This window comes from Miniopterus schreibersii (genome assembly GCF_964146895.1).
Source record: "Miniopterus schreibersii genome assembly, chromosome: 10".
Lineage (NCBI taxonomy): Eukaryota > Metazoa > Chordata > Mammalia > Chiroptera > Miniopteridae > Miniopterus > Miniopterus schreibersii.
Genome location: NC_138110.1, coordinates 22,618,823 through 22,635,053, shown reverse-complemented (window position 1 = coordinate 22,635,053; position 16,231 = coordinate 22,618,823). Strand labels below are relative to the sequence as shown.

The window sequence follows — 16,231 nt, the reverse complement described above, 5'->3', positions numbered from 1 at the left end:
CCTGGCTGACAGGAGTGATGCTCTCCTTTAAGAATGGGAGTTCAGGTACAGACTGATCACAGGGGGTGAGACTTTTGTTTGGGGAGGAGGGAGGGAATGGAGACATTCAAGGGCTTCCATTTTTGGCAAAATGGCAGATGGAAAAACCCTCTGTGGCAGGTGCCCCTTCAGGAATGAAGGTCTTTTTTCCTCACCTGCTGGGGGTGTGGGGAGATGGCAGCCCCCAGCTCTTGGCCCCTCTGGGAATCATCTCATGTGAGGAAAGTCAACTTGCCAAGGTCACGCCCTCCTCCAGAGGCACCCCACATCCAATGACTGAAAACTCAACACATAAAGGCCCGGCCTCCTCACCCCTGAGGCAACTCTCCAGGGTCCCTATGGGGGTGACCAGGGCCTTCTCTGGGACTGCACAGCAGCTCAGTTTCTCCCTCTGCTCAGCCTCTCTTCTTCACATGTGGATCCAAGAACACATCATACTAAACATGCTGCGCTCTAATCTCTGGTTTAGAGTCTGCTTTCTGGGGGACGCCCTCTGCAACATCTCCCACACACAAAAACCCACTAAAATAACAAAATGTGTATAAAATGCCTTCTTAAATGGCTGAATGATCTGGCAAGGAAAGAAGTAGTAGATGAGTTCTAAAGCCAGTAAGTAGCTGCCTTAGGGGCATCTGCCAATCCCCATAATTCATGCTTCTCTTTTAATGGGCATTATATTATTATAACAAGCAAGCACTAGCCAAATGGAAGCTGTCTTGCTATATTATATCAGACAAAACGTCTCAAAGCATTACTAGAAATAAAGTCACTACATCATAATAGAAGATTCAGTTCATTAGGAAGATGATATATCTAAACTAGTACGCATCTGCTAATATTGTTCCAATATGTATAAGGTAAAAGTTGATAGGAGAAACTGGTAAACCCACTATCACAGAGGAAAATTTCATCACACATCTTTTAGAAATTGATAGAGCAAGCAGAACAACAAAAAACCGCCAATAAGGATACAGAAGACTGAAAAACACAAAACTACTTGATTGAACAGACATATAAGAATACTGCACTTAATAATGAGAGAATCACACTTTTTTAAGTACACACATAATACCTACAAAAATCAACCACAAAGCAAATCTCAACAAACGTCAAAGAATCAGCATCATAAATACCATGTTGTCCTACCACAATGTATTTGAGATCAAAATTCAAAAAGATAAGTAAAAAATGAAAGTATTTGGAAATTTTAGAACATTTCTAAATTTATGAGTGAAAAAAAATGATAATAGAAATTAGAGCCTGGCCGGGTGTGGCTCAGTGGTTGAGCATCGACCTAGGATCCAGGAGACCATGGTTCAATTCCCGGTCGGGGCACATGCCCAGGCTGCGGGCTCCGACCCCAGTTGGGGGCGTGTGGGAGTGGCCGATCAATGACTCTCTCATCATTGATGTTTCTGTCTCTCTCTCTCCCTCTCCCTTCCTCTCTCTGAAATCAATAAAGATATATTTAAAAAAAAGAAAAAGAAATTAGAAAATACTTGGAATTCAAAATCATGAAAGTGCTTCTGGTAGTTACTATGTGTATGATCTTGGACAATTACTTAACCTCACTGTGCCTTAGTTTCCTCGTGTATAAAATGAGAACAGTAATAGTATCTATTACCTATTAGGATTCAGTATGATAATATACAAAGCACTTGTACCAGGGCCTGGCACACAGTAATGCAATACAATTCTGAGTTGTTATCATCATCATCATCATCATCCCAAAACATAAGGACTATAACTAGAAAAGTATTTAGAGGAAATTGTATAACTTAAAAGTTTACATTAGAAAATAATAAAGACTGGAAATTAAAGAGATAGGCATCCAACTTAAGAAGTTAGCAAAAGAACCTGATTCAGGGTCAGGGTGGCTCCCTGAAGAGCTAATCAATGGTTAGGCCAAGTGCTGCAGTGTGGGTAGGGTCAGACATGGGAAAGGTGAGAAGAGGTGGTGCCACATCTCTGCACCTTTGCTGCTGCCTTCTTTAGTTCTGGATGTGCTTCTCCCTTCTACCTACCCAAATCTCCTTCCTTCAATGGCCCACTCAGTTTCCACCTCCTCCAGGAAGCCTTCCCTAACTACTTCAGTCCAATGGTGCCTCCCTCCTCAGACATTTTAATACTTACTTCATAACTATTTCATTTGTGGTCATTTTGTTCCCCCAAACAGAATTCAGTCCCCCTGAACACCAGGACCACATCATTCTGGCACCCTTCCAGAATCAGGCCTATACAAGTTTTGCTTGCTTGAATGGATAACCAGGTCCCTGGAGTAAGGCTGGGGTGAGGTGGCATCTGAGACTTAAGAGTCCAGGGTCTCTGTATGAGGGAGGATGGGAAGCAACTGGTATGCCTGCTGAACTCGGGGCAGCTAGCCCGCCCACCCAGGACCAGGGAGGGCTTGCCAAAGCAAGCAATAGTAGTTGAGCTGGCATTTGCCATCGTCACTGATATTCTCCCACTTTGACAAGGCAGCACGGTCCCTGCAGCCTCTGCAGTTCTAGGTAGGTGCCAGCAGGGGGCAGGAACCCAGAGCCACCCTGCTGAGGAACAAGTGCAGCAGGGGAGGGCTGCAGCAGGGCATTTGGGGCCCAGCTGTCCTTGCATAGGGACATGGCGGGGGGACAGTAACCAAGCCAGGAAGCAGGCCCAATGGGCTCCAGCAAGCCAGGAGATTCTCTGAGAATGTCCTTTAAAGCCACCAGAACCATGCTCATCAACTGCCTTCCAGCACGAAACACTCCCTGGGACAGTCAGGAACAGTGGCATTCTGGAAGCCAATGTCGTGGACAAGGGGCCTCACATTCCCCACCCTTGACACATGGAAGGGGGAGATGGCCTGCGGGCTTTCCTGCTATGAGCACCAGACCCAGCGGCAATCCTCACTCTCCGCTCCCAGTGCAGCCCAGATTGGGGGGCACAAATGACTGATGTGAAACCCAAAGGATGAAAGAGAACAACCATTTTATTATTTGGAAGTTTAGAGAAGAGATGAGATGTTTACATAGCTAGAGAGGCATTTGTTTTCTATCAGCCCAGGGGAGGGACAGTGAGAGCAAGGAGACACTGACAGCAAAGAAAAAACCTCCAGCAGAAAAGAGAGGTGGGCTTTTTGCAAAAGAGGTTCTGATCTGAGCAGATCTATCCCTAGGGCCGAGCTCTTCCCAGGCCCTGAAATCAGGCAGAGTAACCTGAAGCCCTTCTCCTCAGCCAGCAGAGCGGGCAGAGGGGCTGAGGCCGGGCCCCAGTTTTTGAATCACAACTCCTTCTGCTCTTTCTCTTAATGGAGTTTGCTGGTGTGTAGGGTGGGGTGGGGTGGGGTGGGGTGGGAGCAGAGCCCAAAGAAGGGAGAGTTAACTTCGTCTGCAGCTCTGACCTTCTGCATAAGGATCAGAAAGGACCATCTGTTTCAGAAGGGATCCGGTTGTGAATTTCACATACCCCCGAGGTTTATAAGTTCACTATCCCTGTCGCCTTGGCTCAGCCCACTATCACTCCCCACCTAACCCGACGTTCCTGGGGGAGGGAGGGATATGCTGTTTCTCCCAAGGGCCCACACAAGCTCAGTTCTCGCAAGGTAATCCACTCTGGTTTTGAGTCTCCCACTCCGGGGAGCCTCCCCTCCAACTAAATGTCCATGGCGCTGTAGATTTGGGGGACACCAATCTGGCCTCTGCGGTCGTTCGGGCATTCAGATGGATTTACTGGCAGCGTGGCCACTCAGAATTCTAACGTGTCCCCCATTTTTCACGAGAACAAAGTTGTTGGGCCCCTGTGGGCCCGCGCTGGGCAGGCGCTCTCTTCTGGCTGGGAGGAGAGACGCGCTACGCAGCACCACCGCCGTGACCCAAACTTAACGCGGCGGTGGTCCGGGGCCCTCAGCGCAGACCCCACGCTCACTCACCCCAGGGACGCCCGGCGGGCGCTGCAGGCGCCTGGGGCTCGCCCGCGAGCTCCGAGCCCTCCCACCCGCGCTCAGACTTTCTCACCTCTTGATGTAGTTCCTGCCATACAAGATCTGTTGCAGCAAAGTCACCAAGGCGAAGGCGCAGATGAAGATGAAGAGCAAAGTTCGGTTCCCCAACAAATCCCTGCTCGCCGAGGGGTCCGCGTAGCGCATCCTGGCGGCTGCTCGCGCGCGGCGGGGCGTGGACTCCCGGGGGTCCTCGCAATTACTCGCGGGGCTCCGGGGCCCCGGGGAACACACTACCGACTAGGCGGTCAGGCGGGTGGAGACTTGGGGCAAAGTTTCCGGCCGGTGCAGCCAGCGTAGCAGGCATCCGAGCATCGTCGGCTCCGGGGTGACGGGTAGGGCAGGGCTGGCTGCAGGGAGCTCGGCTGCGGCCCCGGGCCTTCCCTCCTATGCTTTCACCTCCAAGCGCCAGTGCCGGGCATCCGCCGATTTCCCCGCAAGGGGCAACGCCAGGTGCCCCAAGCGCCCGACGGCCCCTCCCGGGGAGGTGGCGGCCAATGAGGAACGCGGCCGGGCGCCGTCCGCCAGTGCGCCCCGGAGCTCGGCGCGCCGCCCCCTCTGGTCGGGCCCGGGATCGCGGGCGCCGGGAGCGGTGCCCTGCGCCCGCGGGCCACCCCCGATCCCCGCGCCACCGCGAGAGAGCGCGAAGATTGGCCTTCAGTTCTGCGGCTGAGAGGTGGGGACAAGGCACCCGGACGGTCTGGCTGGCGGGCGGTGGGGAGGGGGAGGGGCGGGACGGAAAGCGCAGGGTTTGAATCGTGGAATTAAGAAACGGGGCAGAAAAGGGAAGCCGCGGCTGCAGAGCTGGGCTTGCTGGAGGGGAACATTTGCATGCTGCGCGCTGGGCACTGAGTCACCGCCGCGGCCGCGTCCTCGCGCTCTCGGGGAGATTTCTCCGGAGTACGCGGAGCAAGGTCAGCCGGGCAGCCCTTCAAGGACGGCGCGCGGCTCCTGCATGCTGATGGCCCCGGGCGCCTAACTCCTACCGGGAGGAAATTCAGGGGCTCTCGGCCTCCTCTCCCTTCCCAGCGGCAGCTCTTGGCTGTTCGTCAAAGACCTTGTTGTCACCGAGACACTGGGACCTTGTCTCATCCCTGGAACCACTCGTAAATCTTAGGGCGGGCAGCTGGCCGCCTTCGAGTACCACAGTCTCCCGAAGCTTTAGTAAGTCACGAAGTAGAAAGGTTTGTGCTTCAAGAGGGAACACCAGGGAAAATAAACACAGACATGCAGCGCCAAGTCGTGCCTCTTCAGAAATCCTAACCCCTAAATGCGCTCCCTTTTCCTCCCCCCCCCCCCACCCCGCCCCGTGCCAGGCGACAGCCCTGTCATACTGACACCGCAGTCTCCCGGCGCCGGGGAGTCACGTGCCCGCGGCGTCGCCTCTGAGCCCTCGCTGGATGATTCCAGGGCGCCCCCTCCCAGGGCCTCCCAGGACCCTCCGCCGCTGAGGGAGGTTCCAGAGTCAAGTCGGGGATTCAACTCTGAACTGGACGGAAACTCCAGCAGCGGCAAGAAAAAGAACTTCGGTGGAGAAGTGCCCAGACTCCAATGCGCCGGCCTTGACATTCAAGTTTCCTCTTTGAATTGGGAAGACCGAGAAAAGGCACGGTTAAATCTCACGGTTAGAGACCCACCCATAACTTGCCATTCGTGTGAATTCACAAGGTAGAAATGAACCTTGTGCTATCTATAAAGAGTTTACGTATCAAATAAAATGCCCTGGGAGCTCGTGGATAGGGTTTTTAACCAATCGAAGAAATAACACACAAACATTTAGATGGTCCACTATTATAATAAACCTGATATTTTTTTGGCGTCCTACACATCAAAAAGTGCTTGTTCTTGCCCTGGTCCATGTGGCTCAGTTGGCTGGAGAATCCTCCCATACACCAAAAAGTGGCACATACACAGGTTGTGGTTTCAAACCCCAGTAGGGGCATGTAAGGGAGGTGCTTGCTCTCTCTCTCGCTCGCTCTCAAATCAATAAAGCTTAAATCCTAATTTTTTTTTTTTTAAAGTACTTGCTCTTGCACATATCAATTAATTAGCACCTCCTAGCCTCTGGCTGACCCATTTACAGTGGAAAGGATCAAAGCTCTATTTGCTCAAAGTAGCAAGAAATCTTTGGAATCAGAGATGTGGCTCTTCCTCCCATACATACAGGCAGGGCTGGCTTCATGGTAGTAGGACCAGTGCCTACTCTTACCCCCCATGCTTGGCTTAATGTTCCACTCTTCCAGTTCATAAGTTTTGAACAAGGAGGCCCTGCACTTCACTTTGCACTGGGCCACACAGATTATGTGGCAGGTTCCACACACAGGTCCAAGTTGACAGAGTTCCGATTTTTTACCTAGCCAGCCCTCCCCTGCAGAGTTCATGAGGCACCATCATCATCACTCCAGGCAATGTATCCTTGGTTCTTTTTTTCCCAACTTATTCTCCACCCCATCAGCTACCCACTCTGATAGTTGTCTTCAGATGCATACTTCCTTGAAAAAAATCTATGTTAAAGTAATCAATCCAGATTATTCTAAAAATGTACAACTATCTGTGTTTTCATAAGCTGCACACTCCCATATAACCAGGGCAAAGACCAAGAAACAAAAATATCAGTTCCCCCCCCCCCAACCTCCCTCCTTTCCTTTTCCAGTTACCATGGACTCAAGAGTAGCCACTATTTGACTTCTAACTCCAAGGATCAGCGCTTCCTGCTTGTTCTTGCATTTTATACAACTGGAATCATACATTATATATACTTTCGTGCCTGACTTATTTTGTTCACCATTGATCATGAGATTCATCCACATGTTGTGCGTGGTAGGCAAGAGTTCTAAGATGGGCCCCAAAATTTCATCAGCCGCTCTTGTACACATATTTTCTCAAAGTTAGTCAATGGAACATTAATCTAGGTGCTGCTGTAAAGTAAAGGCATTTTGCAGATGTAATTAAGGCCCGGTTTTTAAGGAGATTCTCATGTGGGCCTGATCACATGAGCCCTGGGCTTTTCCTGGCAAAAGAGCTTTGAAGTATGAGAGGGATGGACATGAGGGAAGCTCTTCATTGTTGGCTTCAAAGACAGAGGGGTCCACATGGGAAGAGATGTGCCAACCCCCAGGAGCCTAGATCAGCCCCTGGCTCACAGCCAGCAAGGAAATGAGAGCCAGTCCTCCAATCACAAAAAAGACCCTGAATTCCACTAACAACCTGAATGAACTTGGAAAAGGATCGTGGATGAAAAAGGGGGCCACATACTGAACCTGACAAGCTCAGGGGAGGCCTGCGGGGCAACATTACAGAGACCAAGACCAAAAGGAACCACATAGGATGGTCTGGACATAAAAATTCCTAACTAAAAGTGAGCAGTCACGGCCTAGGCCTATTGCTTCCTTGACAAAGGTCAATCTTTATTTTAACTGAGCCTGTCTATTGAGTTTTTGCACCTAAGACAGCAGACCTTTGGAACGTCAGAGTAATTTCCTTTTCCAGACCCTTCAGGGCATGCCCACCATCCAGAGAGGCCACAGAACCCCTCTTAGTCATCTTGTTCCCCCAAATCCCATCTCCGTGTGCTGTAAACATTAATTGTTAACCATCCTATACCCACCAATGTAAGAGAAGTATTTATCTCTCCGTTTTACTCTTTACCCAGTCTCAGAGATTTCCCCCTTTGTTTTCTCCTGCCTCCCTAATCTACAACCAACGGATTTCATGTAACCCCCTTACATCTTCTTCTTTGATTCTAATATATAACATAAGCTGTAAAACTGCCATTCTCTGGAGCATTTTGCTTCCCAGAAATTATTGTCAGTTTGACTCAAATAAACTCATAAAAATTCTCTACCGGTTTGGACGTTTCATATTTTGAGAGGATCCTGAGCTCCAGCTGCCTACACCTTAACTTCAGCCTGCGAGGCCCTCAGCAGAGAACCCAGCTACATCGTGCCCAGATTTAGGACTTACACACCTGTGAGCTGGTATGTTTTGTTTTCACCCCTAAGTTTATAGTTTGTGGTACTTTGTTTCATAGACACAGAATACTAGCTTGTGTGTTATAGTTTAGATACTTCATAGATATGGTTAAATTTTGTTCGATCTTATTGCTGTTGGGGTGGGGAACCTTTTTTCTGCCAAGGGCCATTTGGATATCTATAACATCATTCACGGGCCATAAAAAATATCAACTTAAAAATTAGCCTGCTATATTTGGTCAAACACTTAATTAACTCACCCCTAATGTGAAAGTTGGAACTGCTTTTCTTTGGTGAGGCCTTGGCGTGGCCAGACCAAATGATTTCCCAGGCGTATACAGCCCCGGGGCCAGACATTCCCCACCCCTGCATAGCATGCCACTATTGGACCACACATAACCTATTTATCCCTTCTACTGTTGATGGACACCAGGAGTTGTTGCCGTGAACTTCTAGTGCATGTCTTTTGATGAATATATGAATGCATCTCTGCTGGGTGTTGGTGTTTAGAAGTGAAATGTCTGGGTCATTGTATGTGCAAATGCTCAGTTTTAATGACTATTGTCAAACAGTTTTCCAAAATATAAGTTATTTTTTCAGACTTGTCATGACCTAATAAGGAACTGGTCACACCCATTAACTGGCTAATAGCAAAAAGCCCACCGAGCCAAGAGCCAAAATAGTCCAGGGAAAGTAACAGCTTTAAACCCTGGCACTGACTCTCCTCAATGGCCAAGTCATGCCCATGGGGTAGCGGTGAAGAAGACTGGTGCTGACATTTGCACAGTGAGAACCGTGGGCAGTCTTCTGTGTGGGATGGACTTGGATCACTTGCTACTCTGCAAATGATCGGCATTGTCCAGTGCACCTCTGCTGACACTGCTCTTCTAGTCCCAATGGTGTTAATTCTGACTATCTTCACAGCAAGTCAAAGAAGCATCTTTGGCATGCACACAAACACAAGCATCTGTGGGGCTCAGGCACCGAAGATCTTAAAACATGGAGGTCTGCAGTCCCCGTTGTTGCTATTAATATGGATCTGGGTTCCATTTTAAGCCAAAAGCATATTCACATTGTAAAACTGCAGCAAACACTCAGAAAGCCTTGCAAACAAAGGAGTAAACACATGCATAAGCAATCACCATGCCAGAGTCAGCGAACACCATTTTTACATCCTAATTGTCAGGAATGGGGACAGCTGCGTCATTGTTTAAAACACAGACTTGCACACAATTAAGGCAAGAACAAATGTCAACACTGGCACAATCTGCTAAATTACGGATAACTGATGGGCATCGCTCATGCTGTGAGCCTCGTCTCCAATATAAAATGGAAAGATTCCTTTTTAACAAAGACCTTGGAGGTTTCTACTGGTTTAAGAAAGCCAGGTTTTGTGTCAGATGGCCAGATTATGTAAGTGACATTCCACCCACGTGTTCAAGGAGTTTGTGATAAGTACATCATGCTGTTCTTGTGTCTCATTATATTTGTGTTAACGAGGCAAGCTTCAAGAGGCTGATTCCTGGTTTGGGGACACTTTGTCTGCAAAGAGGGGGTCTTGCGGCCACTAAGCAGAAATGCCCATTGAAAAACCCCATAATCCAGAGAGCCAGGGTTTGCAGTGACATGGTCAACTGCGAACACTGGATTTTACTTCATCAGCCTTGTTTTCAGTAAGTTATTATGACCAAATAGAACTATAATTTAACCCCTTTGTTCGGTTCCCTTATGAAGTGCGAGTTGTGTTCTAAATAACATTAAATAATCTTGAACACGGGTATGAAGTCACCTTTTGACCTTCACATCCCCAATCTGAAAAACATCCTCCTCTGTGTTTTGTTTCCCCTTTAAAATAATTTCTGTATACTTATTTTAAAATTTTAAAATTTTCTTTTTTAAATTTTATTTTTCAATTATAGTTGACATTCAATATTATCTTTTCTTAATTTCACAACCTCCTCTGTCTTAGCACCACCTCCCAGGTATTCCTCTCCGACATTTGCCCCAATTTATCCAGTTTGTTAAAGAGTAGAGACATATAATAATAATTATTATTATTACTAATCTATAATGGTTTATGCATCCAATGCATTGCAGTGCAGAAAGATTCATGTCCGCCATGGGTATGTCAGACTCCCACAGGTAGCCAGGAACAGAGGCACTGTTTATAATAAGGTCATTCACGCCTGGCTGGTGTGGTTCAGTGGTTGAGCATCGGCCCATGAACCAAGAGGCCCCTAGCTTGATTCTCGGTCAGGGCTCATGCCCAGGTTGCGGGCTCGATCCCCAGTGAGGCGCATGCAGGAGGCAGCCTGCTGGTGTCTTTCTCTCATTGATGTTTCTACCTCTCTCTGTCCTCTCTCTAAAATCAATAAAAACATATTTTAAAAAAATAAGGTCACCCAGAAGACATTTAGATGACAGGGTGGCCAAAATGGACCTGGAATCTCCTTTGCTCACTGTAAAGGCTGAGGCCTGAGTTAGAAACCCTGGGATCAGGTCCTGCCCTTTGAGGAAGAATACTGAGGAATCCAGCCGAGGGAGTGTTTGTCACTTCCAATCCAGTGCAGGCCCCTGGGCATGTTCTGTTGGTGGTCTATACAGTCTAGCATTTCAAAAGAATGCCCTATAAATAGCTGCTTAGAAATGTGTAATGCCCCTTGGGTACCTGAGGAGAGAAGGGGGATGAGTGCTCCACTGTGATCATCCACGTCTAAAGCACGACAGGAGATTCCCAGCACTAGTACCACGGCCACAGCAAAGTATGTGTCACTTCACTAAAAGATCCTGCCGCGTTCTAGGTTCTAAATAAAAGCTCCAGGCATTCAGTAGACATGGTGGGAGTGTCAACTGTGTGCTAGGTATTGAGTGATATGTCAAGGAAATGAGGTTCAGCAATTCATAGTCTGTGCCCTTAAAGGAGTTTGCAGTGCAGTGAAGAAGGCAGATAATACCCCATAGTGGGATACGTATTCTTCTAACCCAGATTGGGGGTGGCAGGGGTGGAGAGGTGGGCAGAGAGCAGGATGGTAAGGAAGGTGGCCTGAACTGTGATGGGTAAGGACAGTCAGCCAGGTGGAGTGGGATGAGGTGAGCTGGGCAGAGGAAGCACTGTGGGCAAATGCTGGCAGTGGGAGACGTAGGGCAGTCTGCTCAGTGTGGCTGGAGAGATGGGGCTGGCTGGGTGCGCAGGAGCCAGAACAGAGGGAGTTGGGATTTTACCCCTGGAACCATTGCAAGATTTTAAGTCGGGAAATGATGTGATCACATCTGCATTTTAGATAAATCAATCTGTAGGTTCGTAGGGTAGAGTTTGAAGGAGAAATGGCTAAAAAGGCATGGAAGTAACAGCTTATCCTTCCTTTCCCTGAAAGCATCAAACCCCTCCCTGCTGCCGCGGCCCTCACCTCACTGATGTCTCCTCATTCTACCAGCTTGAACATGAACTCTCTGCCTCCTTCCAGGGGAGAGGCAAGGGGGAGAGGCAGAGGATCACTGCCTCTTGATCCAATTGATTTGATATGCATGGAAATCCATAAGGGTGGTCACCTAGGGCTGCTCCACTGAGCACTGGCAGCCTCCAAGTTTGTCTCTGGCACACTTTTTTTTTGCCACTTTCTGAGGTTCCCTCTGCTCCACAGGTTCCTGGTGCAAAAACACTCTTTTCTCCCTTCCTTTGAAAACCCTGCTGTTGGAAAAGGCTCTGAAAGCTTTCATGTATATTCTAGTGTTCCCTATGGAGAGAAAGTTAACTGAAGTATCATCTGTGCCCGCAAGAAAGGTCATGTTCATGAGAACTGCACTCAGAGCACTGCACAGAAACCTACAGGTGACCATCCTCTAACCACATCCTCACACATTTTCAATGCAATCTAACGGGGAGTGGTTTTCTAGAGGAACATACACCTGGTGTTATAATAGGAATTAGTGGAAATAGGATTGTTTTATTTATTTTTAAAAAATACATCTTTATTGATTTCAGAGGGAGGAAGAGAGAGGGAGAGAGAGATAGAAACATCAATGATGAGAGAGTCATTGATCGGCTGCCTCCTGCACGTCCCCCCCACTGGGGATTGAGCCCGAAACATGGGAATGTGCCCTGACCGGGAATCGAACTGTGATCTTCAGGATCATAGGTCGATGCTCAACTGCTGAGCCATGCCAGCCGGGCAGAAATAGGATTGTTTTTAAAAAAAATTCTTGTCATCCAACAAGTCAATACTTATACACAAAAAATAAGAGATTTGGTGTATTCTGCCTGAACATCCTATAAACAGATCATTGGCCACAAATGTAGTGACCAATAGGCCAGCCTCTCTTGCTATGTTGTGGGCTTGCCCAAATTGTCATTACCTACAGGCCAGGTAGACAATGCTTTAACCCATGGGTCAGCAAACTTTTCTGAAAGGGCCAGATGGTAAATTCTATAGGCTCTGGGGCCATGATTTCTGTTGCAACCCACTCTGCTGTTGCAGTCTGAAAGTACAAATCATACAGAAATGAGTGGGCATGAGCAGAGCTGGCTCACAGGCTGCAGTTTGCTATCCCTGGTCCACACCATGTGATATGCAGAGCCCCGGGCAAAAGTCCTGCCCACTGACCTGAACAGTCCCAGTAAAAGTCATTCCCATGTGCAGGCATTATGTCTACAAAGGCCGGATAAATCATAATCCATTATCCACCATCAACATGTTAGCGTGGATTCACTTACCTTTGAGGTGCAGCCTGGAGATCACAGGATGACATTTCCATAGGTAAAGTGCCCCCTGTGTTTGACCAGCTGTCTCATAATACATGCCCCGGCCACCAGGAACGACCGAGCATAAATATGGCTTGTGTTCCTTGTGTCCAGAATTCATGTCCTGAAGATCAGTGTGTCAATTAAAATTGACTAAAGTAACAGGAACTGTAGAGAAATTTATTTTCCCACATCTCAGAAAAACTAGAGGTGGGGTGGGCCCCACAATTGGCTAATCAGTATTTCTAGAGCCCAGGTTCTTTCCATCCTCTGCTCTGCCATCTAAAGTATAGGCTTCTGCCCTGGCCAGGTGGCTCACGGGTTGGAGCGTGTCCGTACACCAAAAGGCTGCAGGTTCAGCTCCCGGTCAGGGCATGATCCGGTTGCCTAGGTTTCAGGTTCAATCCCCACTTGGGGCATGTACGGGAGGCAACCGATTGATGTTTCCCTCTCACATCAATGTTTCTACCCGCCCCCCCCCCAATCAATAAACATACCTTGGACAAGGCTTAAAAATGAAAATAAATAAAGTGTAGGCTTCTAATGGCCCTCTTGGCACAATGCGCAGAGCGTCAGTCTCATAATCTGAAGGTCCTAAGTTAAAATGTGGGCTTCTACCTAAGAGTGGCTGTCCTCATGGTCATATGATGATTGCCAGCAGTAACTGGCGGGGGGGGGGGGGGGGGGGAGAGAGAGAGAGACTCTCCCCAACCTGGGAGAGACAATCACCAGAGGGATGCCAAGCGCTGATTGGCTTACACTTGGGTCCTTGCACCAATCACTGACAAGAGAATGGGATTATCACTGTTGGCTTAATCTGCTAAGACCCCGCTGTCCCAGGAGCGGGGGTCATTTCCAGAAATCATATTGCTGCTACACCGATGGAGATGCAAGGGATGCTGGAGAGTTAACCCCCATGTCCGCCATCATCAAGGACAGCACTTTTTTCCACTCGTTTCCCCTTTCCTCCTTTTAATGGAGCACAGATGCTGTGGTGCAGTAATGCTGATGACAGAGAAACGAGAGAGTGGGGAGATGTGTCCTCCAGCATCCCAGAAACATTTCAGAACCATGTACAGGGTCACCATGGCCCTGTCTCCTGCCCATCCCCCCAAACACACACACACCAAGCTCATTAAGAAGCCAGGCAACTTACAAGTGTGGAAACAGATTGTTTGTTGTCTGAAAGCCTCAGAGTTTGGCTGCAAAGGCTGTCACAAGCTAGAGAGAGTGGCTGACACCTCCTGGAGAGTGGGAAAGATCTCAGGACCAGAGTCAAGAGGAGACATGCATTAGGACACAGCGTTGTGAGCTTGTGAAAGACCTTCTCTAACTCACTGATGTCCTCACATGCATACTGGAAAATATAACACTTTCTCTCAAAGGAGTTTGTGAAGTTTAAATGTAAGAGCATTTTGTAAACTATAAAGTTATACATTTCTAAGGTAAACAGCATTATTTACTATGTCCTGAGATAGAGGCAGTGATTTCATAAGTGGTGAGTTTCAACTAATTTATGACGATGGCCAGCTGTCCTCTGTGGCTTCCCTCTGTCCCCATCAGCACTTGACTACTGCATGTGCCCAGGGCTGCGTGCTGTCCATGATGCACCACATCCCCACAGAAGCCCAGGCCAGGATCTGCTCCCTTCACTGTCCCCCCACCAAAACTTCCATGTCTTGAGTCTCACTCTCTCATCTCAATACACATCTCTCATCTTCCTAATACACTTAGGAAGCCTGAAGGTTAGCTGTCTGAGGGTTACCTGTTACTCTGAAGCTAACTGAAGGAAGTATGGAATAGTGGCAAGGACACAGTTGTAAGAAGCAGAAACCTAAACTCCAGATCTGGATCTGCTACTAAGAGGCCATCTGAATTCAGGTTTGATTAACCTATTGGCAACCTTGGGCCTTTAGCCTATAAAATAGAGATGTGGTTTCTAAAACTTTTCCCAGCATAGAAAACTTGGCTTCAAAGCAAAAGGGAGCCCTGTGCCCTGTGTCTTCCCCTCACGCCCCTTATTGGCCTAAATGGCAGCCCTTTGGCACCATCTCAGAATGTGAGGGCTTGTAAACCACTGAGCTAAGTGATCCCCCAAGATCCCATTCATCTTTAAAATTCTAACTCAGTCTCTACTTCTAAGATAATGACTTCATGCTAAAATGATGTACTCCTCCCTAGACTCATTAATATTTGAGGAGGAATTCTCATAGCTATATAATCTTATAAAGATGGAATTTCAGGCACCATGTATGTGGAAGGGGTAGTTGGGAGACTCCCTGGATCCCATAAAATCATTCCACTTGAGTTATCCATTCAACTTTCATGTGGGGCCTTAATGGCAGGAAGTGGTTAGTGGCATTTTTCAGAGTGGTGAGTGACCTCTTGGCTTTTTGACTTGGAGCCTGTCAAAGAGTGGGTTCCCATGAGATCCTTGGTTAAGCATGAGGCCCAAGGAAGAAAAGGAAAGGCCACCGTGTCTTTTGTGGGGGAAGTATGAATTAGAATCAGGTTCAGCTCTGAGGGGACAAAAATCCTCCAAATGACAAGATTTAATAGATAATTTCTTTTCTTTTTTTTTGGTCTGTCATATAACAGATATTGTAAGGGAAGCAATCCAAGGCTAGGAGAGTGGCTCCATTTGAAAAAGCCTTTGAAGACCTGGGTTCCTTCTAGCTTATTACTCTAATATTCTAAGGATGTAGTTGTCCTCATGTTCCAAGGTAGAAACCAGAGCTCCAGCCATCACATCTAAAGTCCAGTTAACAAGATGGAGGAAGAGATAAAGAAAGGTGGGTCTTTCTCCCTTTGAGAACATTCCCCAAAGTCTCGGCTAACACTTCTGCTCACATCTCATTGGCTAATCTAGGTCATGTAGTTAATCTAGATTCAAGGGAAGCTAAAGGAAACAGTCTCCTAGCTGGGCAGGAAATGGAGGGCCTGTGACCAATGGCTGTTTCCATGTCAGGAGCTAGTCGCCCACAGGAAGGGTCAGCAATTTCCAGAATTTCAGTTCTGGGATCTGTACGTTCACCCAGACTCTTGGGAATTTTACCTGGATATGTCCATATTCTTACAGGTGACTTTTAATGTCATTTGAATAGATTAAGATGAGAGCTGCATATGTAATAGTATGAGTATGAATTTTAAAAATACGTTTGGACTCCAGAACTGTATGCTACAAAGTTTCTATTTTCTTTTTAACCTTTTAAGAAACTATAACATATGTACAGAAAAGTGCACAAATCATGGTGTGCAGCTCCATGAATTATCACAAAGTAAAGACACCTATGTAACTACCACTAAGAAAGAAAGAAACTGCCAGCCCCCAGAACCTGCCTGGTGCTTCTCCCAAGCTAATGTGTCATCTGAAATCCTTTCCTATTGTCCCCTTTCCTTCCCAACTCTGCCCTAACCCCATCATCTCTTCTGCTCACCTCACTTTCCAGGCTTCCCACATACTCTGGGGGAGGGAGGTTGGGAGGCGGTAATTTTTTGAGTCTG

The 16,231-nt window shown here is 47.7% G+C and overlaps 1 protein-coding gene across 3 annotated transcripts in view; it reads right to left on the bottom strand.

Moving 5' to 3' along the window:
• ST8SIA5 (ST8 alpha-N-acetyl-neuraminide alpha-2,8-sialyltransferase 5) overlaps nucleotides 1–4,648 on the bottom strand; it is a 42,428-nt gene extending 37,780 nt beyond the window's left edge. Inside the window, exon 1 of one of the 3 annotated variants that reach the window (XM_081150196.1) lies at nucleotides 4,035–4,648. In XM_081150196.1, coding sequence (XP_081006322.1) covers nucleotides 4,035–4,165 — 131 coding nt within the window. In that variant the 5' untranslated portion in view covers nucleotides 4,166–4,648. The remainder of the gene's footprint in view (nucleotides 1–4,034) is intronic. The other 2 variants (XM_081150195.1, XM_081150197.1) reach the window with 2 other exon arrangements.
• Nucleotides 4,649–16,231: the final 11,583 nt, after the last annotated feature.